Here is a 23,803-nt window from a genome sequence, read left to right on the forward strand (position 1 = left end):
GCACTCCTGTCTGTCCAATGCTCTATGCATTCGGCAGCTCTATGTATTCATCTATTCTACGTACTCACCAGTATTGGATGCAATCTGTGCTTGTTCGTTCTACGATCTCGTCCGCTCTACGCAACACGTCCGTTCACTCTGGCACTCGTTCGCTCCGGCATTCATCTGCTTTATGCCATTACATGTAAGGACTGCATGTCAGGGCAGTAGCGTTGCATGCAAAGCAATAGCGTTGCATTATAAGCAGTGGCATTGCAATGTGAGCAATGGCTTTGCTTTATGAGCAGTGGTATTGCTTTGTAAGCAGTAGCGTTGCATTCTGAGCAGTGACGTTGCTTTGTGAGCAATGGTGCTGCTTTATGAGCAGTGGCTTTGCATTGTGAGCTGTGGCATTGCTTTGTGAGCGGTGGCGTTGCTTTGTGAGCGGTGGCGTTGCTTTGTGAGCGGTGGCGTTTCTTTGTGAGCAGTGGCATTTCTTTGTGAGCGGTGGCGTTGCCATGTGAGTAGTGGCATTACTTTCTGAACAGTGGCATTGCTTTGTGAGCGGTGGCATTACTTTGTGAGCAGTGACGTTGCTTTGTGAGCAATGGCACTGCTTTATGAGAAGTGGCTTTGCATTGAGAGCAGTGGCGTTTCTTTGTGAGCGGTGGCGTTGCCATGTGAGTAGTGGCGTTACTTTCTGAGCAGTGGCATTGTTTTGTGAGCGGTGGCATTACTTTGTGAGGGGTGGTGCTGCAATGTGAGCAGTGGCGCTGCTTTATGAGCAGTGGCTTTGCATTGAGAGCAGTGGCATTGCTTTGTGAGTGGTGGCGTTGCATTGTGAGCGGTGGCGTTGCATTGTGAGCGGTGACGTTGCATTGTGAGCGGTGACGTTGCATTGTGAGCAGCGGGCTTTGCTTTGAGAGCAGTGGCATTGCTTTGTGAGCGGTGGCATTGCTTTGTGAGCGGTGGCGTTGCATTGTGAGCAGCGGCTTTGCTTTGTGAGCAGCGGCTTTGCTTTGTGAGCGGTGGCATTGCTTTGTGAGCGGTGGCGTTGAATTGTGAGCGGTGGCATTGATTTGTCAAGTGTAATGTGGTGTTTAGTAGGCATATTGCCTAACTGAAGGGAAAGCTCCAACACTAATGGGAACTGGAGAATCAAAGCAAGTACAAAAGGAATGTTCCCATCAAGAATGGTTCAAATAACTCAATCGTAAATTAGTTTGTATGTAATGATACTACATTGAAATGAATCACATGATTTTATTGTCAAGAAACTTGGCTTTAAGGCTGGGTTATGTTAACATGCAATAAATGATTTAAATATACTGCAAATTGGTAAGAAAGAAATTAAATAAATGGTTTATTTAAAAAATGTCAAATAGGCACACGAAAAGCAAGAGAAGAAAGAAGAATACATATGGCAATTCATAACCGGTTAGGGGGCAATATGCCTACACTTATACTCAATGCAGCACAGATGTGCAATCGATGCTAAGAGGAGAAAACTAGCAGCATACATCTGCCCTGGGCACCAAGTAAAAAGTGGCCAACAATTGCAAATGTCAGTTTTTTTTGTGCCCTGCTGTTTGAGAACTACCCAAGGGGTGGATATCAGGTAATAATGTCCCCAGACATAAAGTCCCCATACATAACGTCGCTGGGAAAAGCCATTGGCGACATTATAAATGGTGACATTATGTCTGGGGACGGGTTGCAGGGATGCCCCCTGCGCCCGTTGTTAAAAACAATGAATTTCGGGTTGCTGGGGGGGGCTGAGGGGTTAATATGTAATAATGTATCTGCAATAAACGGCAACATATTTGTCGAGACATTTTTGGGGGGACATTATTACATGGAACGGAGGTGAGTGAGGGGTGATAAATTGTTGAATGCAGTGCATTGTAGAGCATACTTGTTCAGTAATCTAATTCCAAACTACTAGCAGGGATGTCATTTCACCAAAATGACTGGGGCAGCGGAAGTGACATCACACGATCCTTGAGCCTCGATGACATCACGGGAAGTGATGTCATTTGACCCCACCCCAAGTGATATCGTGGGAAGCGATGGAACACGACCTTTCACCCATTGACAAAACAGGAAGTGGCATCACATAGCATTGTACACTACGAAAAATATGGTTACGATATCACTATGTGATGTACATTCATACAAGACTGGATCACCATAAGTATCATTAAGATCAGTGTGTATAGGCCTATATTACCAAATTACTGTGAATGCAAGCAGACGTCCATGACCAAATGAAAATGATGTGTTATTATATAGCACTTACGCTTAAGCACTTTATATAGACAAAATGTACACCGAATATCACCCAACCTGTGTTGGTACTCATTTATTGACCTCAGAAGGATGAAAGGCTGAGTTGGGGTGTTTAAGAACTGACTAAATCAGTGACTCACCCCCTGAAGTGTGCCTGAAATAAACATTTAATGAGTCTAGCAATTATTGTATAGAATTCCAGAAAGACACATTATTTGCTATTCCTATTCTTTCTTATTCAGGGTCACTGCTGAAAGTGTTAGACATGTGGCACTCCTGTGCTTATTTGTCTTCTTTTTTTTAAGGGGCCTGAAAAAGAAAGCCAGCCACTCCAGAAGTAAAGTGCCACATGGTGCTGGCCACAGCCCAGGAGCTTGCATTACAAAAAAGGACCCCTAGATGACGCCCCTGACTACTAACTGTGCAGTGCATTAAATCGTCTAACTAGGCTACTATGGGCAAAAAGCTATGCCCATTTTATGATTAAAAAAATACCTGGCCCCCAGTAGGGCGCTAGGCTGGCCCTTCTAGCATCGCCCTCTTGCCATATGGGCACGTTCAATGCCAGACTGTTGAGTTTAAGTTCAAGTTCGTTGTCGGCCTTGCATGGCAATGTTATGATGCTGTGTTGCCCATGGCAACAGAGCTGTTCTCGACCCGGTCCTGGTTTATCGGACGGGCTTGCCTCCTGCCTGAATGGGGCAGCTTGTTTGAGCAGATATGGGACACAATGCTGCCTTTTGCATTCAGGCCCCGGGCTGGGCTTTTAGTCAGGAGCTGAGTGAACTTCCGCTCCGGGTTTATTCTGGACAGAACAATGGCCCTCGCCGGCCGCAGCCCCTCCATAAGATCCGCTGAGTATTGGTCACATGTCTCCGGAGGAAAGGGCAGGCTTCCTGCAATAGAAAAGGCCCCCGTGCCGGGGCTGATAGCGACAGGGGGCTACTCAGCTCAGTATCAGCAGGCAGGAGCAGGGTGGGACGGCGGGCACACTACGCTTTGGGACTGCGACCGAGCACACAGCCATGGTAGGTGATTTGGGGGGGGGGGGGGGTGGGAGAGGCTGGTGGGAGCACCCAAAAGGTCAACGCGGGCACCTAGGTAAGAAGGTTTGGGTGCCTCACGGCGAGGGTGAGGCGAAGGAGAGGTCACATTGTCTCTGTGGGCATGTGCTTGGATTGACCCGGGTAGACTACAGGGGGTAGAGGTTGTGCATGGCAGGGAAAAAGCACTGTGAGGTGTGAAGGCGTCCCGGGAGGATAGCTCAGCGGCAACGTGCTCGCCTTGGAAAAAAGGCGACACGAAGCAACACAGGTTCGATCCCCGGGTCCGCGCTTAGAAACCTCCGGGTATTAAGCGCGTTATATATACGCAACTAAAAGAAATATAGACAATACAATATGTGTGCACGCTTTAAAAATGCAAATAAATAAATAAGGCAAGAGAGGGTGTGAAACGTGAAAGTGGCGGGAAATGTGGGCGGAAGAAGGGCCTGACATGCATGTGAAGGGGTGAGGACGAAGAAAGAGAAGTAGTGGGAGAAAGGCAGTGTCTGATAAGGGGGTGGGGTGGAAATGTGTGTGTCAATGTAACGGAAGGAGGTGAGGATTGAGAAGGCGAATGTGTGTGAAATAGTAGGAGGGAGAGGAGGGCAGTGCGTGTGTGGAGAGAAATAGGAAAAAGAAAAATGACGCAAAAAGGAGGGTGAGAAGGAAAAAATACAGAGGGAGGAATACACAGAGCGTGTGAGAGAACTAGCGACAGGAGACGATGCGTGACAGTAGGAACGTGAGACGGTGAAAGAGAGGGAAGATGAAATCAGACAAAATCCTCAGTCACAGAACGAGAGGTAGAACGGAAAACGAGACGGAGGAGGGAAGCATTGCAGTATGCCTGGGCCTGGAGAGGGCAACATAGCGGCTGGCAAAGAGGACGTATGACGCGTTGTGTGTTTGGCACGCCGAACGCCAGTGTTGTATTTTTGCCAGACTGTAATGCCAATATCCACACTGGCATGCTGTATATTTGGCAGGCCGCGGTAAATCCTTCCCGTGAATGTGAAACATCGCGGTGCCATATTCTGACAGGTCTGTGCTGGATCAGATGCGCTATAGTGTGCAGTACCCCTGTGCTGACCCTGTCCATTTGGCAGCCACGGTGCAGTCTTCCTGTGCATTTGACAGGCCGTGCTGCAGGTCTGCAATGGCAGCCCTGTAGACTGGCATTCCATAATGCCGTGTGTACGCTAGAGCGCAGCATTACGTCTCAGGAGGATAGCTCAGGGGCAACGTGATCGCCTTGGAAGCAAGGCGACACCGAGTAGCACAGGTTCGATCCCCGGGTCCGCGCTTAGAAACGTCTTCCTAATAAGCGCGTTATAAATACACTATCATATCATTCGTAAGGATAGCACAGCCTGTGGACTTGCACCACATTGGGGCAGCCACACTATAGTGCACAATGCTTGATGCACCATAGTTCAGCATGCAGAGGTTGTCATCTTTAGTGAAGTATTCATATGACTATGAATTCACCTTTTTTTATAACACGGGAGACCAGCCCCAAGACTCGTGATTTCCTGCTTTCTAGTGGAGTATGCCTGTTTCCAGCCCCTAGGCTCGCGATTTCCTGCTTTCTAGTGGAGTATGCCTGTTTCCAGCCCCTAGGCTCGCGATTTCCTGCTTTCTAGTGGAGTATGCCTGTTTCCAGCCCCTAGGCTCGCGATTTCCTGCTTTCTAGTGGAGTATGCCTGTTTCCAGCCCCTAGGCTCGCGATTTCCTGCTCTCTAGTGGAGTATGCCTGTTTCCAGCCCCTAGGCTCGCGATTTCCTGCTCTCTAGTGGAGTATGCCTGTTTCCAGCCCCTAGGCTCGCGATCTCCTGCTCTCTAGTGGAGTATGCCTGTTTCCAGCCCCTAGGCTCGCGATTTCCTGCTCTCTAGTGGCTAGGCTCGCGATGTCCTGCTTTCTAGTGGAGTATGCCTGTTTCCAGCCCCTAGGCTCGCAATGTCCTGCTTTCTAGTGGAGTATGCCTGTTTCCAGCCCCTAGGCTCGCGATTTCCTGCTCTCTAGTGGCTAGGCTCGCGATGTCCTGCTTTCTAGTGGAGTATGCCTGTTTCCAGCCCCTAGGCTCGCGGTGTCCTGCTTTCTAGTGGAGTATGCCTGTTTCCAGCCCCTAGGCTCGCGATTTCCTGCTCTCTAGTGGCTAGGCTCGCGATCTCCTGCTTTCTAGTGGAGTATGCCTGTTTCCAGCCCCTAGGCTCGCGATCTCCTGCTTTCTAGTGGAGTATGCCTGTTTCCAGCCCCTAGGCTCGCGATCTCCTGCTTTCTAGTGCAGTATGCCTGTTTCCAGCCCCTAGGCTCGCGATTTCCTGCTTTCTAGTGGAGTATGCCTGTTTCCAGCCCCCAAGGCTCGCGATTTCCTGCTTTCTAGTGGAGTATGCCTGTTTCCAGCCCCCAGGCTCGCGATTTCCTGCTTTCTAGTGGAGTATGCCTGTTTCCAGCCCCCAGGCTCGCGATTTCCTGCTTTCTAGTGGAGTATGCCTGTTTCCAGCCCCCAGGCTCGCGATTTCCTGCTCTCTAGTGGAGTATGCCTGTTTCCAGCCCCCAGGCTCGCGATTTCCTGCTCTCTAGTGGAGTATGCCTGTTTCCAGCCCCCAGGCTCGCGATTTCCTGCTCTCTTGTGGAGTATGCCTGTTTCCAGCCCCCAGGCTCGCGATTTCCTGCTTTCTAGTGGAGTATGCCTGTTTCCAGCCCCCAGGCTCGCGATTTCCTGCTTTCTAGTGGAGTATGCCTGTTTCCAGCCCCCAGGCTCGCGATTTCCTGCTTTCTAGTGGAGTATGCCTGTTTCCAGCCCCCAGGCTCGCGATTTCCTGCTTTCTAGTGGAGTATGCCTGTTTCCAGCCCCCAGGCTCGCGATTTCCTGCTCTCTAGTGGAGTATGCCTGTTTCCAGCCCCCAGGCTCGCGATTTCCTGCTTTCTAGTGGAGTATGCCTGTTTCCAGCCCCCAGGCTCGCGATTTCCTGCTCTCTAGTGGAGTATGCCTGTTTCCAGCCCCTAGGCTCGCGATTTCCTGCTCTCTAGTGGAGTATGCCTGTTTCCAGCCCCTAGGCTCGCGATTTCCTGCTCTCTAGTGGAGTATGCCTGTTTCCAGCCCCTAGGCTCGCGAGGGCTCGCGATTTCCTGCTTTCTAGTGGAGTATGCCTGTTTCTTAAGACCATTATGGTGCACTATGTCTCCGAGTTTGCCACACAGCACTGGCACATTCATGTGGGCTTGCTGCAGAACTGTGCATTGTTCCGATGGTAATGCCGTGAATTGGGCGCACTACGGACAGTCGTCCAATCAGACTGCTGGGGTTTCTGGCATAACGCGTTTCTATGGATTTCGCACACTAGTGTGTGGTCATATTTTGAGTGCACGGTGCCAATGCATGTGGCCACTACCATACGGTGGTGTAATGCCGTCATTCTCTGTGCTTCTTTTTATCTTTCACTCTTTCGTTTGCTCTTTCTTCTTGTGTTTGATCTTTCTTTTCTACGTAGCTTTCACTTTTTAATGATGGCTTTTTGGTGGTACAGCAAGCATTGCCTCACGCTGAAACGATTGCAGTGGGAAGCCAAGATAGGAGGAAGATGGGATGTTACGAGGGAGAGCCTGTGTGTGCCGTTTGCCTTTTTACCCACCTATTGACTACACATAGCCAACTAATCACTACCTGCTCCTCCCACCACAAAACACATACCCCTGCGATCTCTTTTGGTGCTAGCTCTATCATGCAGTAACATCAAACTTAATTTTAAGTATTCTTCTGAAAGTTAATGGCTTAATTATACCTTTTAAACCAGCTCTACTGGTGTAATAAAATGACTTAGGCAAGCGCCCCGCCTCGGCCACTTAAATTATAAGCGACATGTGTGCTCGCATCTGCTCACTGCACCAAATGCCTACAAACACAATCACTGGCAAAGAGAAACAGTTTTTGAACTTGTGTAGGAATTAGGCTGGCGTTTGCCAGGCACTTCTATCATATGCCCAGGTACTCACCCCATTGTTTGGCTGCATCCATCCAATCGCCAGGGCAGCACCATTATGGTGGCATCTGGCAAATGCCTATCCAATCCCTACAAAAAAAGCCAAAACGGCTGCATTTGCCAATCTTTGATCTTTTTCATATTTGTTATCTATTGTCCCTTTTAGCTTGCCCTTTTGCTTTCAATTTTTTTTCTCAGTTGCTGTTTTGCATCAAAAAATACTTGGATTGTGGTGGGTGATATGGTATGATATTATATGGCATTTATAACGCGCCTATACACAAGAGTTTCAAGGCGCGACCAGGCAAGAGAGGGGAAACAGAGGGAAGACAGAGACAGTGATCCTACTAGGCCAGGTGATATTGAGATTGCACAAGTGCAAGGGAGGGGGAAGGGGAAAAGTGCAGGGGGCCGTGCATAGGATAACAGTAAAATAAATAAGACAATAAATAATGAATAAAGTGCAGCCCGCTGTGCTAGTAGGGGATGTTGGGATACAGAGACAGTCCCTGAGTGCAAGGGATGCCAGGGGGGCAGTGCAGGTGTTCAGCTGGCGGGAGGAGACCTGGGCCCGAGATCAGAGGGTAGTTAGGTAACCAGTGCAGCTTCAGATTCAGCCAGGAGATCAGCAGGGGAAGGAGGGGGGGGAGAAAGCAGAAGCAAAGAGGAAGGTCTTGAGGTGCTTCCGGAACCAGAGATGGTTCTCCTCAAGTTTCAGAGAGGCAGAGAGGCTGTTCCAGAGGGAGGCCCCAGCCGAAGAAAGCGATCTACCACCAACCCGCTGCTTGGGGAAACGACTGACCCTCAGGGAGTTGGAGGCGGATGAGCAAAGAGCTCGAGAAGGAAGATATTTAAGATGTGCATCAGATTGTGATACTGGAAGGGATTAAATTGGTCTTTTGGGGCGGGGTCACTGGTGATTGGGAGGTGCATTGAATATATACCTCTGCTATTACATTACTTTATTAGCAATTTACAGATATAGAGAGAGGAGAAGTGGAATATTTTTCCCAAACATCAAAATGGAGGCATTTCAAACCTTAGTTTGTGTAGCGAGGCTGGTGGTATATGCTGGTTGTGCAGAGACCCTTACATACCACACAAAAATATATATGGAGAACATATGCCATTTCAATGGGGCTAGAAGAAAAGGGACCTAATGACTAACAGCAAAGGAGTTTATTACAGTGTAATCTCTCAGCTGAGGGTATATTTGCTACCTGTCATAGGAAGGGCTGACACAATTAAATGAATCCATTTTAGATCTATGGCCAAATGCTGGTGGTACAACACTGCTAGCTCAATGTCGCCGGCCTTCCTCTGCTGCTCTTTCCCTCTCATCACCAAAAGATTGGCAGGTCTACTGGCACTGGCGTCTTCTGGTCCACTGCTCTTCCTCTCAAGGTGAAGACCCAGGGGCTCATTTTGCCTCTCCCACGCATTCTCCCTTCACCTCCTCTGCACCAACCCAAACCCCTACCCCCGCAACCACTTACCTGCTTGGGGCACCAGCGCTCCTCCACCCGCCGCTCCTTGTCTTCCATGTGCCAAGAACATACCGCAGCGTTTGTGATGGTGGCAGGCTGTGCTGCGACGTTTCCCCAGTGGAAACCCATGTGCCGGTGTTCTCCCACTGACCTGCAGACTGTATACGGTTATCTCTGGTCATGAAATTTAGGGACTGTATTAAGAATGGCCTTCCTTTCCTTGGACAGGATTGGTAGAGGTTTCTGTTTCTTTAGTGAGAACTTTGAGCGTCTCATTGACTAGACAGTTGCACAGATGAGAAAACAAGGTTGAATGCAGTGGTGTCTTGGGTTATCTATTGACTGAAAGAAAAAAATAAAGCGGGAGCCTATTATATGGCACAATGGTTCACATTGCAACATACTCCTTCCCCATTAGCCAGTATGCTTCTTTTCTTCCGGCCTCGTGGATTGACATATGCTATCTCTGTTGCTTTGTAGTTGCCTAGCTCCTCTGCTAACAAAAGATGTGATGGGTGGAATGTTTAGAATTAATCTTAACCTCTGGCAATTGTTCTGGGCAACCCTCCAGACCATCGGTCTTTGGCTGCCAAGCTATTACAAAAGGGGAAAGATCGTATGCAAATCAGGTTTGGTCTCGCCCCGAAAAGGGGCGATCCAGCCGAAACTGCGTGGTCACATCCCTTCTGCACGAGACCACAAGCATCCCAAACATATTTCGGCCTCATTGGGCCTCATCAGTGAGGAGTAGCTTGGATCTCTAGGCCTAGCAGGCTCGGGACCCACATCTGGTCGTACTCGTCCCACTCGGGGAGACTGTAGCAAAACAAAAGATGCGGTGGCTGGAAGGTTTAGAATTAATCTTAACCTCTGGCAATTGCTCTGGGCCACCCGCCAGACCATCGTTCTTTGGCTGCCAAGCCATTACAAAAGGGGAAAGACCATATGCAAATCAGGCTTGATCCCACCCCAAATGGGGCAGTCCAGCCCAAATTGCTTGGTCACATCCCTTCTGCTCGAGACGACAAGCATCCGCAGACATGTTGCGTCGTCCTCTGCTAAACCAGCATACATCACCAGCCTCTGTGCGGAAACTGAGGTCAAAAACCTTACTGTACGAAATGAGGGGGACAATCCTCCAACTTCATCTGCATGTGTTGTTTCATCTACAAGTGTAAGGCATCAACAAAATAACTGAATAAGCAGTTTAGTAAAAAAACAAAAAAACCTTTACCCCTCAACCACATTTGAAGGCTCGCCAAAAAGACCATTTAAAAAAAAATCCCCATCAAACTTGCAGGCTGATGTCATAGTAACAGGGTACATAATACATGCCGCAATTGAACTATTCTTTGGTGGGACAGAAAGAGTGAACTAGCAAGCAACAGGGAAAAGGAGGGAAACAAACAAAGAAAGAGTCCGCGAGAGAGCGAGCAAGAAAGCAATCAAGCATTAGAAAGGAGAGCAAAGGGAAAGTGAAACAAGGAAAGAGCAAGATGGTGAGCGAATAGGCAATAGAGGGGAAAAGGGGACAAAAGAGTAATGGACAGAGTGAAAGAGAATGAGAGAAAGAGACAAATAAAATAAAGAGTCAGCGAGAGAGCGAGCAAGAGAGCAATAAAGCATAGAAAGGAGTGCAAAGGGAAAGTGAAACAAGGAAAGAGCAAGATGGTGAGCGAATAGGCAAAAGAGGGAAAGGGGACAAAAGAGTAATCGAAAAAGAATGAGAGAAAGAGACACATAAAAACAAAGAGTCTGCGAGAGAGCGAGCAAGAGAGCAATAAAGCATTTATTTATTGGATATTTACATGGTGCCTATACAACAAATAGTGTTTCAAGGCGCCAAAAGGTAAAAGTGGGGGATACACAGCCCTACTAGGCCTTGTGACATTCGGATTGTGCAAGTGCAGTAACAAGAAGTGCGAGTGGGGGAGGGCCAGTCTGCGTGAAATGCAAAGTGCTAGGGTGGGAAGCGCAGGGTAGACAGGAGAAAGTGCAAGTGAAAGGGAGGCTGGAGGAGGGGGAGGGGAACAGGGCCACCGGGGCTAGGCGAGTGTTAAGGGGAGGCCAGGAGGGCAAGTGCCAGGGATCGCAAGGGGTGCAGGTGGTGGGATCCACATGCTAAGAGCGAGGAAAGGGTGTGGACTGAGTCGGGGCATGGTGCCCTGTAGAACTCAGATGGAACCAGGCGGTCAGTCACTGTGGCAGACGGGGTGTAAGCAGCGGAACTGTCTTTAATGTGCACGGCAGAATTTAATTTCTGTCTTGGAATGTGAGTGGTTATATAACATTGCTACTTAATGGGAAATGATGTGCTGAGCTGAGTGCCCACACAATTTTAATTATTCAAGAGAAATGTTCTGTGTCACTAATAGTGTGTTACGGCTATTACCTGATTCAACAAATGGCCACTTGCTATAAAGAGGGCAGGCCTTCATGGAGTTTGTTACTAGCCATAAAGAAGAATGCATGCTGAACATTCGGAAAAATAACGGATACATTTAGATGCCTTCTGGCAGCCAAGGCCTAAATAGCTGCTTGTTTCCTCAAACTAAATGTATTACCCCTTAATGTGTACTGCAACCCTTTACATTCCTGGAAAGACATGACACTCCAAGAGATAAACTAAATGTATTACGTATTACTCCTTAATGTGTACTGCAACCCTTTACATTCCTGGAAAGACATGACACTCCAAGAGATAAACTAAATGTATTACTCCTTAATGTGTACTGCAACCCTTTACATTCCTGGAAAGACATGACACTCCAAGAGATAAACTAAATGTATTACTCCTTAATGTGTACTGCAACCCTTTACATTCCTGGAAAGACATGACACTCCAAGAGATAAACTAAATGTATTACTCCTTAATGTGTACTGGAACCCTTTACATTCCTGGAAATACATGATACTCCAAGAGATAGTGATGGAGAGATACAAATGTGAGATGCCAGAAGGGATACATTGGTAGCAGAGGATTTGAACTCTTTTTGCCACACTTAGATGGAATCTCAGAAATGTGATTGTTAGCATATGTGATTTTCAGCATGCACCACACTTAGAATTCTGAACCTAACTTGCGTCACATCTAGATAGAAATGTGACTGTTAGCTTGTGCCACACTAGTATGGAAATCTGAACTTTATCTGGCTTTGCATCTAGATAGAAATGTGATTCTTAGCATGCACCACACTTAGAATTCTGAACCCTAGCTTGCGTCGCATCTAGACAGAAATGTGACTGTTAGCATGTACTGCACCTAGATGGAATCCCACAATTGCAAGGACAGCAATGCCAACTAACCAACCAACTAACCATTCCATCCCTCAGCAAACAACTCTCAAACTATAACCAAACACAACCACAAGCCTAAAACGCAGCAATCCGCACAAACTTCACAACAATGCAACAACAAAACAAACCACACATAGACTCGCACAACAGCACACAACGTCTACGGACCATGAAACACCCCAAGCCCAGCCAACGGACCCACCGGGCTGAGGCTGCCAACAGCACATCACTGCTCTCTTGCACTTTTCCAGCTTATTCCCACTAGCCCACCCCCTCTCCTCCCCTTTTTCAGAGCCGCCAGGGGACCACCTCGGTGGTGATAGTGCACGGTACAAATGTCCTTTAACATTAACATGAATCATTTTATCAAATGATTAGGGAAAGCAGTCACTGCAGTGAAAAAAGAATGCATGGTCAAAAATAAATGTGTATATGAGGGACTTGGGGACTCTGCTTGACAAATGGGAATGCCAGGGGAGATTTACTTTGCACAGTGGCTCTAATCACTCACGGGTAGATTATATATTCATGACTGATCCATTGCTTCGCATTTGCAAAAATGTGCTTATTAAGGAAACTAGTTTTATTGACGATCATATACTAATTGCCGCAATGAATTTAGGAGTGGCACCATGTCAAGCTACTGTTTTACAGATTTAGCTAAAAACAAAAACAACCGTATAATATGGAGACCAAAAGCAGTCCGCACCTTTAATAGGTGGATACAGTAATATTTCAACAGCACACCAGTAAGTCAAGAAAGAGAGGTGTGGGAAACGGCTAATCTTGCCATTAATATCTAAAAAAAATGGATGTTCTATCCATGAGTCTTGTGCAGCAAACTACACGTCTGCACACATAGGATGATGTCCAAAAAAGAAAAAGAAAATTACGAAGGGACATTAACAAACCAGCTTAATACTACTCGGATGCAAGAAGTGGAGACAATAAGACTATTATATCAGTAATACAAATATTGGCTAAAGAGTCCTTGTTTTATGCTAGCACAAAGAGACAGTAACCACATGTGGCCAGCCATACTTAGGAATAATTCCTCCAACCTCTGGCCATATACACACAACGAAGTTCAGAAAAATAGGTGAATCCAATATGATCCCATATTTGAGGAGAAATGGGCAAGTTATTTAGCTACCCTGTACAAAGCACCAAAAAGGGGAAACCAAATTATCTTTGAGGAGGGAGGCTGGGACATTAACCTAAATTCTGAAGATATTCTGGAGGTAATAAAAAAAAATCCTAGAATTCCCTAATGAACTGAGTAACTGTAACTATGGGTGTCCATGTTTCTACGGCTATTTGACAACACAGTTAAATCTAAGACAACACCTAAGACCTGGAAAACATCATATATCATACTGATTTTTAAAAAGGGAGATAAAAAAACAACCCTGCACCTAATCACCTGATCAACCTACTAGATGCAGAGAGTAAGATTTTCTCATCCTTACCTCTTACAGATATTGAAGAGTGGGCTAGATCGACAGGCAGATTGTCTAAATTCCAAACAGTGAAATGGTGTCAGTACCTCCCTTAATGGGTTCCTTATGGAGATCTTCTCAGAAAATGCATGTGGTAAAGGCGCTGCTGCCCTGTATCTCGCCTGTATTGACTTATCGCAGGCTTTTGATACGGGCAACCTCTCTTGTTTATGATACAAGCTAAGGAAGTAGCAATTACCAGATACCTTATACTGATATATCTGCACATGGACAATAATCTTAGGGAAATGCCAACTTCAAGGGCGCTCAGACAAGTGTGTGTCCTAACACCACGCATATTCAAGCTCTGTGTCTCGGACATGGGAGAATATTTGGACCGGGTGGCCTTTGCTTCTCTGTAGTTGGCGGGGAGTCAAATCTGATGACTCGCCTATGCAGATGATGTGATCATTATAGATCACCCTTGGATGGGCTTACAACGTCTCATTGATAAGTTCCAGTTATATACCATTGACAATGATCTACTAATTAATTCTAAAAAAACAAAAGCATGAGTTTTACTAAATCAAATAAGAACTGTAAATTGTGCATGTTTACATTTTTAAAATCTATTCTTATCCTAAAATATCCTTCTTGCTGCAAGGTTGCCTTATATTCACGCGTCTTTCCCCCACCGCACCTTTTCAGGTTGTTTGAGGTGTGGAGCTTGACAGTAGAGTCTGTTCTACCGTCCGCCGCTAATTCGGGCAGTCACGTGATCCTGCTCAGGCACTTCTGTGCCGGTCGGGAAGGCAGCGCAGTGGACGGGTGCACCAACTGAGACTAGGCTGCCCTCAGGATTTCCAGAGGCTGAGGCTTTGTTGACTGGTCGGCCATTTTTTTCTTTTATCTCAGAAATACCATCCTTGAAAACGAATCATTTAGCTAGTGGGATGAGGTTCTCTTCCATCGGTATAGGGATACCTCTGAAGGGCTTTCTAGTCAATGCCAGGTCTGCAGTGGCCCATCGAGCTGATATCTACTCACTTTTAGAAGACTCCTCTACTGATCTACTCTGCTTAAATGAGGCATGGTTTACACAGTTATCTGAACCAGATATTGTACAGATACTACCTTCAAAACATAGTATTCTGTGCCTGGACAGGCCTCCTCCTGTGGTGGGAGGCGGTCAGGCCTTGATTTATCAGATGTCTATCAATTGCACCTCTGCTGCTTGGACACATAATTTATCTTGCGAGCTACATCTACCTCGGGTCCAATTGTCACCAAATGACTGTCTAAATGTTGTTAATTTACCACCCCCCTTCTGCATCTTTGGGCAATTTTGTAGAGAAGCTTGCTAATCTGATCTCAGACTTGGTTATGTCCTACCCTAAACTGATCCTTATGGGGGATTTCAATGTGAAACCTAACAAACCTAAGAATACCCATGCTATCAAGCTGACAAATGTCACTTGACCTGCAAAACTACATTCCCACCCATAAAGGGGGCCACACTTTCATTTGATTTTTGCAGAAAAAAAGGACTTGTGACCACTTTTAATCCTCTGCAGGTCTTATGGTATGACCATTTTGTGGTACCATGTGTTATTATTCATACATCACTCACCCACTATGGCTCAAATTGCATAGACCCTGGGGCAAGGTTAGCCCCACTGACTTTGCTAACTATTTGGTGACTACAACTCAGGATTTTCTCTTCAATGATGAGCAAGATACTTTCAGTGCAGATTTGAAGGCGACGTCGAATTCAGCTGACATTTCTCCACCACGTAGGGTCAGTAAAATGTGTGCACATCCATCTGCACCAGGGTTCTCCATTGAGCTAAGAGCCCTGAAGCAAGCTTTCCGCCCGCAGTGAACGTAAATGGCGGATGGACTATAGAACTCCCTTCAAGCTGTCCTATAAGCAGGCAGTGTTGAAATATAAGGAAGCTATTATAGTAGCTAAATCTCAAATCTATGCCAATCGCATTCTTACAGCCCCCTGTTCATCTCAAGAACTTTTTAAAGTAGCACAAGAACTCTCAACAGTAGCTCCTCTCATTGAACCGTTTCGCACTCAGGCACAATGTGACCTCATTAGCACTTTTTTTAATGAGAACATCCAGATCATCTGCAAATCCATCTCGGGAAGCAAAACCTCTGGCGATGAAGATACGCACATAGAGCAGTCTCTAACAAGAACCAAGCCCCTACTCAGTTTCAAGTTTGAGCCAGTTTCAGATGAACTGGCTATGAGCGTTTTACACACACTTGTGCTCCGGAACCCCCAACTGGCCCATAGAGTCAGGGTTTGCCCAGAAGCACTTTAAGACAAGATAGCAGCACCCGGGAGATGGATGGGGGTGCAGATTCAATACTCTAACACCAAATCAATAATGACAACTCAACGGTTTGGCAAAGGGAGTTTGTTTAATGACAAGTACAAAAAACGGGGAGTCTCATGAACATCAGCGGATGCGCGATCTTCCTTCTCGCTTCACAACTCCAATGAACTTCATAGAAAAAACAAAATGTATACTAAAAACTCGTCATCATTGACTTGTAACACTTAAAAGTTGGCATACACTTCTATTGGTTTGGAAAAGGTAACTTTACTATAGGTACTATATCTGTATATGGTAACTGACTAAGGGGATTGGGTAAACTTTGTCAGGTGGGGCATCTAAGCCCTACCTTCAAACTGGCTACTGTAGATGTCACTAAAAGTAGAACGTCTCATTCGTCCTACTAACTATAGGACCCTAGATTACTTTGTCCTTTGTGATTGGGTTGGCACCAACCCCACCCGTACTTTTCCACTTTGCTTAGCAGGACACAGAATAATGAGGCCAGGTGCAGTGAGTAAGTCTGTAACCCAACTTTCCTTCAATTTATGTTAGAGCCATTCATCACCTTAGTGGGCGTGTGTCAATTACTGCCTTGTAGTTTGGCCTTGTGTCTGCCTCTTGGTCTGAGAAAGTTAAGGAGGATGGGTACGATAAGGCTCCATGCATAGGTGTGAAAGGCTTACTTCTGCTTGCTCGGCTGGTCACGTGGTTCAGACACCGTGAATTTGCCTCTTCTTTATTTTCGTTTCATCCACCACCTGCCTTCGGCTTCTTATCCTGACCCTTCAGAGCAGTATATTCTGTTCTTTGCTTCAATTATTTGTAGCCGCTGTTTGTCCATCTTGACAGATACTTGGTTCTCCAGGCACGATTTACCTCTGCTGAGTTTCGTTTCTGCCACTCTAGCCTTGGTTTCGCTACATATGAAACTTTTCTCGTGTGGCCCTTTAGTAACCTTTTGGTTGATTCTGCTTCTTGTGCAAAGTGGAAATATACTTATATAACATACTTCTTTAAGGTAGATTATGTATATTGGCGCTTGCTGCATTATCTTTCTACTAAACATAGCAAGCCGCACGATTTTCCTAGCTTTCTTGTGGTTCCAAGCATATGTACACATGTAAACTAGGTTGAATATCTTCATTTTGCTCATGGCTTAACTTTCTTACATTTGACATCGTCCTTTCACTTTAGGTTCACAATATCCTTGTCTCATGGCGTTTTGTCTCTTTACATCATTCTCTGGTCGTCATTTCTTCTATATGTGAGTCAGTCCAGGTTCTTGTAACGTCACCACTCGTCTCCCATTAAGACCTTTTTTGTTTCTTCAGGGACTGTATTTAGACAAACTTCATTTTGTTCTATTGGTTGATATGGCTTCCTCAATGGATACCTTACTGTCCATGGTTTCCTTGATACTGGTACTTCAATAGGTGCTGTTTTTCTGATAGGTACTGGGCAGAGCCCCACTGCGGCTCTCTGCTGGTTTATTTGCTCATCATACGTCACATATCTCAGTGTGAACGTTCCTGGTACTTCAAAATGGACGGTTGGAGTGCGCGCTATACTTGGGACCTCCTCTACATTCCCCTTCTGGCCATTCATCGACCACTTTCCCTTCCTTCTTCAGTTCTTTCAGTTTCTCTTTTGCTTCATTGTTTGAGTCCATTCTTTCTTCATCTTCTGTGTCTATACATGATGGTCTAAGGAAATGTCTCTTTGGGGTCCATAGTTTTATGACTCTTTAGACTTCCTGCTGTTATTACGTGTTCATCTTTGTTCCACGTCATTAGTTGACACTGTCCATTTGAGCTGCAGTAAACCCATCTTCCCACATAATTTCTATGCTTCTTGGGATATTGAAACTTTGTTCCTTCTGGTGCATGAATGCTGGCCTTCACAAAGTCTCTTATTTCTTCGTCAGTCAAGTCTTTGGGCTTCCAACCTGGCTTGACATCAATCATGATCTTCATCCCAATGGCTTTTTTCACAGTTTTCTGGCATTGAGATATTATTATCTTGATAGTACAGAATCCTAGCAATATCATCACTAGCAGGGCTCCTAGGAACTTGAATGCATCTGCCATCCATTGCGGAACCCATGAGAATAGTGATCCAAACCAGCTGTCATAATCAACTTCGTCAGTTTCATCGATCATCTGATTCTGGAGCTTCGTCAGCATACCTATGGCTTCTGTTAAGGTTCCATTTTCTTCGTCATGAGAGGGTATGAATGTGCAACATGATTCTCCGATTTTTGCACAAACTCCTCCATACATAGCTGTGATCATGTCAAGGACGTATCTGTTCTGGAGAGTCATCAGCCAAACTGCCCTTAACTCTTCCTTTATGGCGTTGAATCCTTTTATGGTCGTGTTGATGGTCTGCAGCAACTCCCATCTGGTTATCTGCAACCATTTAGAGTTTGCTCCGACTTGGAATCTTGGCATGAAGATTGTCGTGAACACTTCTGAGGTGAGGCTAAACAGCCTGTGTTCATATGGGATTCCATGAAAAGCTTCTTCTGATTTGGCAGAAAAGTAATTCTCTCTTCATTCTATTCAGAAGTTCCACAGATCTCTTCTTCCTCCGATGAGCATCTGCTTTTGGGAAACTGACAATGCTCAGGTCACTCTTCAGGATCACCAACGCTGGAACATGGACATTCACTGGTGTGCATATACCTCCCCAGTTTTTCAGCAGCCTGATGTGTGAATTTGATCCACATGCCCAATAATGATCCATTATTACTGCAGTTTCATGCACCATCCCTGGAGCATCAAAAATTCGTCCACAGTTCTGATTCGGTCCCGTCTTCCATGTGCCATTAGTCCTGAAGCACAGTTTTGGATTCTCCAATGGCACTATCTGCAAGGGTCCCCCTATGTCTTTGACCCATGTCAATAGTTTTGCATGCTTTGGCCATAATGGCTTGCAAATCCTTTGTGAATTTTCAATTCCTTCCTTGCAGACTCCGAGGACAATCCATGCCCTGCAAATCACTACTCCTTTTTCCCATCCGTCTGGTGAAAGCACTCGTCCCCAGATTTGAATTTGATCTCTGTTCTTCCATCCACACGCCTCTTCTTTAGTTTTCTCTCGGACATTTAGCTTCTTGTTCACATCCCATCTGATTTCAGCTCCTTTCACTCCAGGTTTCTCGTACCTGATCACATGATTCTTAGTATGAGCCCTGTTTCTTTTCTTTGTGTCCTGGACATAATCATCTTCATCAGGATCAGTTGCTTCGGTTGCCCATTTCAATGAGGCATCATTTCCCATGAACTGGCCTCTGGTCTTGCACATTGCTACGTGCGAGAGACAGTGTTCTGTCTGGACATCAACTTCTACAGCTACGAAGATCTTGGACTTCCCCATGCTATACGGTAGGAGTGCACAAACAAAGCATTTCCCTTCTGAACTCCGTCTTCCCACTTCTTTCATGTGCAGGTACCAGATGTTTCCCAAATGTGCTGTGCTGTCCAAGTAATCGTTTAGTTAATTGTCGTCTCTGTGTATGCTTCTCTTGATCCTTAGAGGTTTCATGTAGTTTGCTATAACTAAATCCCTGAATGCATCTACATGGCTTTTCCTTGCTGGAGGATCATCAGGTATCCCGGTCCATGAAGCAGGTATCTACATCTGTGCTAGTCGAGTGGAGGAAAGCCTGATGATCCTTTATATTTCCTCTTGCCTGTTCCTGGCTCTGGCTAATGACGGCCAAATCGATTCTGCTATTAGCTGTGCTCGTGAAATTTCCCTTGAGCTCTTGTTCTCCTCCATCAGTGTCGCATTAGGGGTGTTCATTAATGTTATTTTGGTTGGTTTCCTCTCCCACCTCTCTTGCGTTCCTTCTCTTTTGGTCAAAAGTGTCCATATCCACTCTGTCCTTGGGCTACTAAATGGCTGTATTGTAGAACTTATGTTTGTCCCATTCACTAGAACATATGTGCTTGTTAATGTGGTCTCTGTGGGTTTATTCTCCGGCTCCTCTTGTCTCTTCAGGGGTTCCATTTTTTCCCCTTGTCTTTTTACTCCACTTGTAGTGGCACTTCTCATAGTGGGCAGTCTCTTCTTCTTACATGCTTCGGATTGTGGTTCTGCAGTTATTGACACTAGGCCTGTCGTGTGTGCATTCAATGTGTGCATGCGTGTTGTTGTCAGTAACCTTTTTACATTCATACTCTGCCCACCCTGTCTCTGGCTTTTCGATTTGTCTGTTATCACAAGTGTGTGTGTGTAATTGCTAATCACATCCATCTCAAGTTCACTCACTCCATTATCAGATCTTCTAGGGACTGGAATGACTATGTAAGGTCTGGGTGGTTTCGTAGGTCTCATGTATGCAACATTAGGTGGATGTACTGGGATTGGAACGCTTTGTACACCAATAAAAAATGCAGTTCTGATTGTCAGCGACAGCAAAATAATGATAAATATAATACATAAATTCATTATTCCCCTGTAGGTCCATCAGCAGCATTTACTTCCAGGAAAGGACCGGCGTCTCTCCACCTGGGGAAGGACGACACTGCTGCTCTGAATCCCCATCTCGATCATCTGTTGAAATATGCTAACTTTTAATATAACTTCCAAACAACATTACCTCTGGATTCTGTTAGTTCTGGTTGCAAGCTGCAGGTACTAAACAATTGTCCCCCTTTCTCTGAACACAGGATTGTCTAGTATTTCTGGACACAGTTCTCTTGTCGAGATATGGGAAGTGTCATAATCAAGCAATAATTCAGTACATCTCTTTACTGTGCATGTTCAAAATATATTAGCTTCGAGTCCATGCCTCTAGTCTGCTTCATTCCTGAAGACATGTCGTGTCCTTTGTCAATATAAAAATAAGAAATTAAATCTTTGGCACTGCTCTCTCGATCTGTCCCTTGGCGGAAAGCTTCACGGTCTCCTCCAGAAACTCTGGTGGAGATTGGAGGGTTTAATTTGCACTACAATACCATGCAGGAGCATGCATAGCTGGGTAGACTTTGCTGGGTCTCTGATGAACGTTAGGACGTCATCATTGGCAGGTCTCCCCACAAGCTCTGGAAAGCCCTCAATTAGGCGAAAGAAGACACTGTTCGCCAGTCTGCTATCTTCTCGTGACAGCGACATTTGCCTAGCCTTTGCTAAATTCTGGAATAGTTCAATACTTACTGTGAGTAGCTTCTACGATCTAGGTTGTTGTGGAGAGTGACCTGGATGATGATGCCGTTCAAGATTATGCTCAAGCGTTCTGTGTTTGCCGGATCTCGAAGAAATGTTAATACATCAGTGTATCTTCCGACAAAGTTTGGGTGCTCTTCAATTGGACGAAAAAATATCATGTTGATGAGTGTATTTGCTTCTTTTTCCTCTCTGTATTCTGGAAGTAGGAGGAACTGTTCGGCAATTACAGTGAGCAGCCTCCTTATAGTCTTTTTGTTTCCAGGATCTTGAAGAAAGTCAGTGACACTGGTGAGCCTCCCCACCAATGACGGGTATGCTCCTAGCACTAGATCGAAATATGATAGTACATCTTTGGTGATATCGCTACTCTGGGACAACATAAGTGATTCTGAATAAGGTCTCTGTGTGGAAGGAATCTGGATGCTGTATTTTCTTCCAATTTATGTGTCCTCTGTCAAAATTTGGCATATCCTTTTCTAATCAAGGCTTCAGTGGGCCTCGGGCCAAAGTTCAAAGTCACCAGAATATAGTGTGGCTTCCATGTGCACTTATCTTCTTCACCCTGCAACTAGGATGCACAGAGTGTCCGTTTTTATGTCCTTATCCCCTTTTGTGCTCAGAGGAATGTCCAAACTGAAGCCACAATCTTTGCAAAAAGTTTTTTGTCTTTACTTTGTTGCTGGTCATACATCCTTCTTCCTCGCCATGGATCTCATCTGCACGTGCTGTGGTTCTTCCCCGTCGTCTGTAGTCTCTTAGCGCTGGGGTGCAGGCAGGGGGCCTTCTCCGATGCATGGCTTGATGTCACCCAAAAAGATCCAAGCCCTTCTTCCTTGTAGCTTTACTGCAGAGGGAGTGCAGTCTTCCACTGTAAAGGGACCGTTAAACCTTGGCTCGTCCCACTTTTTCCTCGTGTGGTTCTTTACCAGGACGGTATCTCCAGGGAAGATGGATGGTACACGTAATCCTTGAGCTGTGTCTGTAGTATTATCTCCTTCTGTGTTCCGTTCTGCCCTGCACCCTTTTCGTCATCGCTGCAGCTGGCCTGAAATTACAGTAAGGCAAGATGTCATGCAATTCAAGTAATCTTGCATTTCAGATCCTAAGATTTCTCCTGTCGACTGGGCATCACATCTAGCTCTGTCTCGGGGTGTCAGGGAAGTGTGCATTCTTCTTCCTGTGGCTATTTTGTGCGACGTAAGATGGTGGTCAGAACCGGGCTGGTTTCTGAGTGCATACAGTGCCAAAGGAAGGCAGTGTAACCATCCCTTCCTTAGAGTAAGCTTCAATTTGGCTATCCTCTCCTTTAATAAGCCGTTGAGCATCTCGCAAAGCCTGTTACCTTGGGGATGATATGCCGACGAGAACTTGTGCTTTATTCCAAGCAACAAGCTAATCTGCTCAAAAACCTTGTTTACAAAGTGAGTCCCATTATCTGATCTCATGACTTTGCATACCCCCCACCTGGGTGTGTACATGGACCTGCTTCTATCCATCTAGAGAATGGACACACCACAATTACATATCTGTACCCGTTACATACTTGAATCATGTCGACGTAATCGACATGCAAGTGCTGAAAAGGTCCATTGGGCCTTGGGATAACTCCTCTAATTACTTTTAGTGTATGCCCAGCTGTGAACTGTTGGCAAATTATACAGTTCACCATTAAAAAATGCAACGTGCTCTGCTAAATTCGATATGAACCAGTCTTCTGAGAGTGTTGTCGCTAGATTCTCTTTTGTCATGTGTGCTGGATAATGTAACTGCTCCAGTGCTATTTTTAACAGGGCTATAGGCATTACTGGTCTACCAGTGCTGTCTTGTCGCCACAAGCTTTCGGAGTGGTTTAAAGAACACCCCTGCCGTTTCCATAAGTTCTTCTCCTCCTGTGGTGCCTCCCCTTGGAGTTCTGTTAACTGCATTTGTCCCATATTATTATAGCTTTTGGGTTCACTTTGTGCGACAATCATTTTCTCATTTGTGTTAATGACTTCCACATCCATGATTGTCTCGTTCTTGGATGCCATACGCTTGGCTTCTGTGTCTGCTGCTTGATTTCCTTGTGAGATAAAATCTGTCCCTTTCGTGTGGCCGGCGCATTTCATGACCGCTATGCCCACTGGGAGCTGTAGTGCTTTAATCAGTCTATCCAATAGGGCTGCGTGCTGTACTGGCATGCCATCGGCTCGTAGGTATCCCCTCCTTTTCCAATGCGCTAAGCCTACGTGCACTGTTGATGTCACATATGCAGAGTCGATGTACACTGTTACTTCCTGGTCTGCGTGATTCTCAATCGCGAGTATCAACGCTAATAATTCTGCAGCATGCGCTGAATAATGAGATGGTATTTGTGCACTAAGAAGCATTGAAATTCTCCATTTTCTGTGTGCTTCAATACAGCGACGCCTGTCTATCTTTGCCCATCATTTTGATCGATTCTTGAAGAACCATCAATGAAGGCAATTTCTCCTGCTGCCAATGCATTTTCTTTCACTCATAGAATTCTTCATAATTCGCACAATCATGTATTGGCTCTCCTTCAGTGACTGGCTCGGCTATGAACATAGCTGGGTTCACTATTTTGCATTGGACTATTTTAATCGATGGATTTGATATGATCACTTCATAGGCAGAAGCTCTCTGAGATGCCAGTGTGCCCTTTGGTTTCTCTAGAATAGCAAATAGCGCGTGTTTGACGTACAACGTCATTGAGCATCCCATTACAATGGTAGTAGCCTTCTCGATGGAGA

The 23,803-nt window shown here is 45.8% G+C and overlaps 1 protein-coding gene across 2 annotated transcripts in view; it reads left to right on the forward strand.

The window, feature by feature from the left end:
- Positions 1-23,803, forward strand: part of INKA1 (inka box actin regulator 1) — a 347,423-nt gene that overhangs the window by 262,932 nt on the left and 60,688 nt on the right. Inside the window, exon 1 of one of the 2 annotated variants that reach the window (XM_069644153.1) lies at positions 3,159-3,296. The exons of the other annotated variant lie outside the window; for it this stretch is intronic. Within the exon in view, the coding sequence (XP_069500254.1) occupies positions 3,294-3,296 (3 nt within the window). The 5' untranslated portion in view covers positions 3,159-3,293. Of the gene's footprint in view, positions 1-3,158; positions 3,297-23,803 lie in introns of those variants that run through there. 2 annotated transcript variants of the gene reach the window in all.

The sequence above is a fragment of the Ambystoma mexicanum genome, chromosome 2p (genome assembly GCF_040938575.1).
Source record: "Ambystoma mexicanum isolate Mex_15411 chromosome 2p, UKY_AmexF1_1, whole genome shotgun sequence".
In the NCBI taxonomy this organism is placed as follows: Eukaryota; Metazoa; Chordata; class Amphibia; order Caudata; family Ambystomatidae; genus Ambystoma; species Ambystoma mexicanum.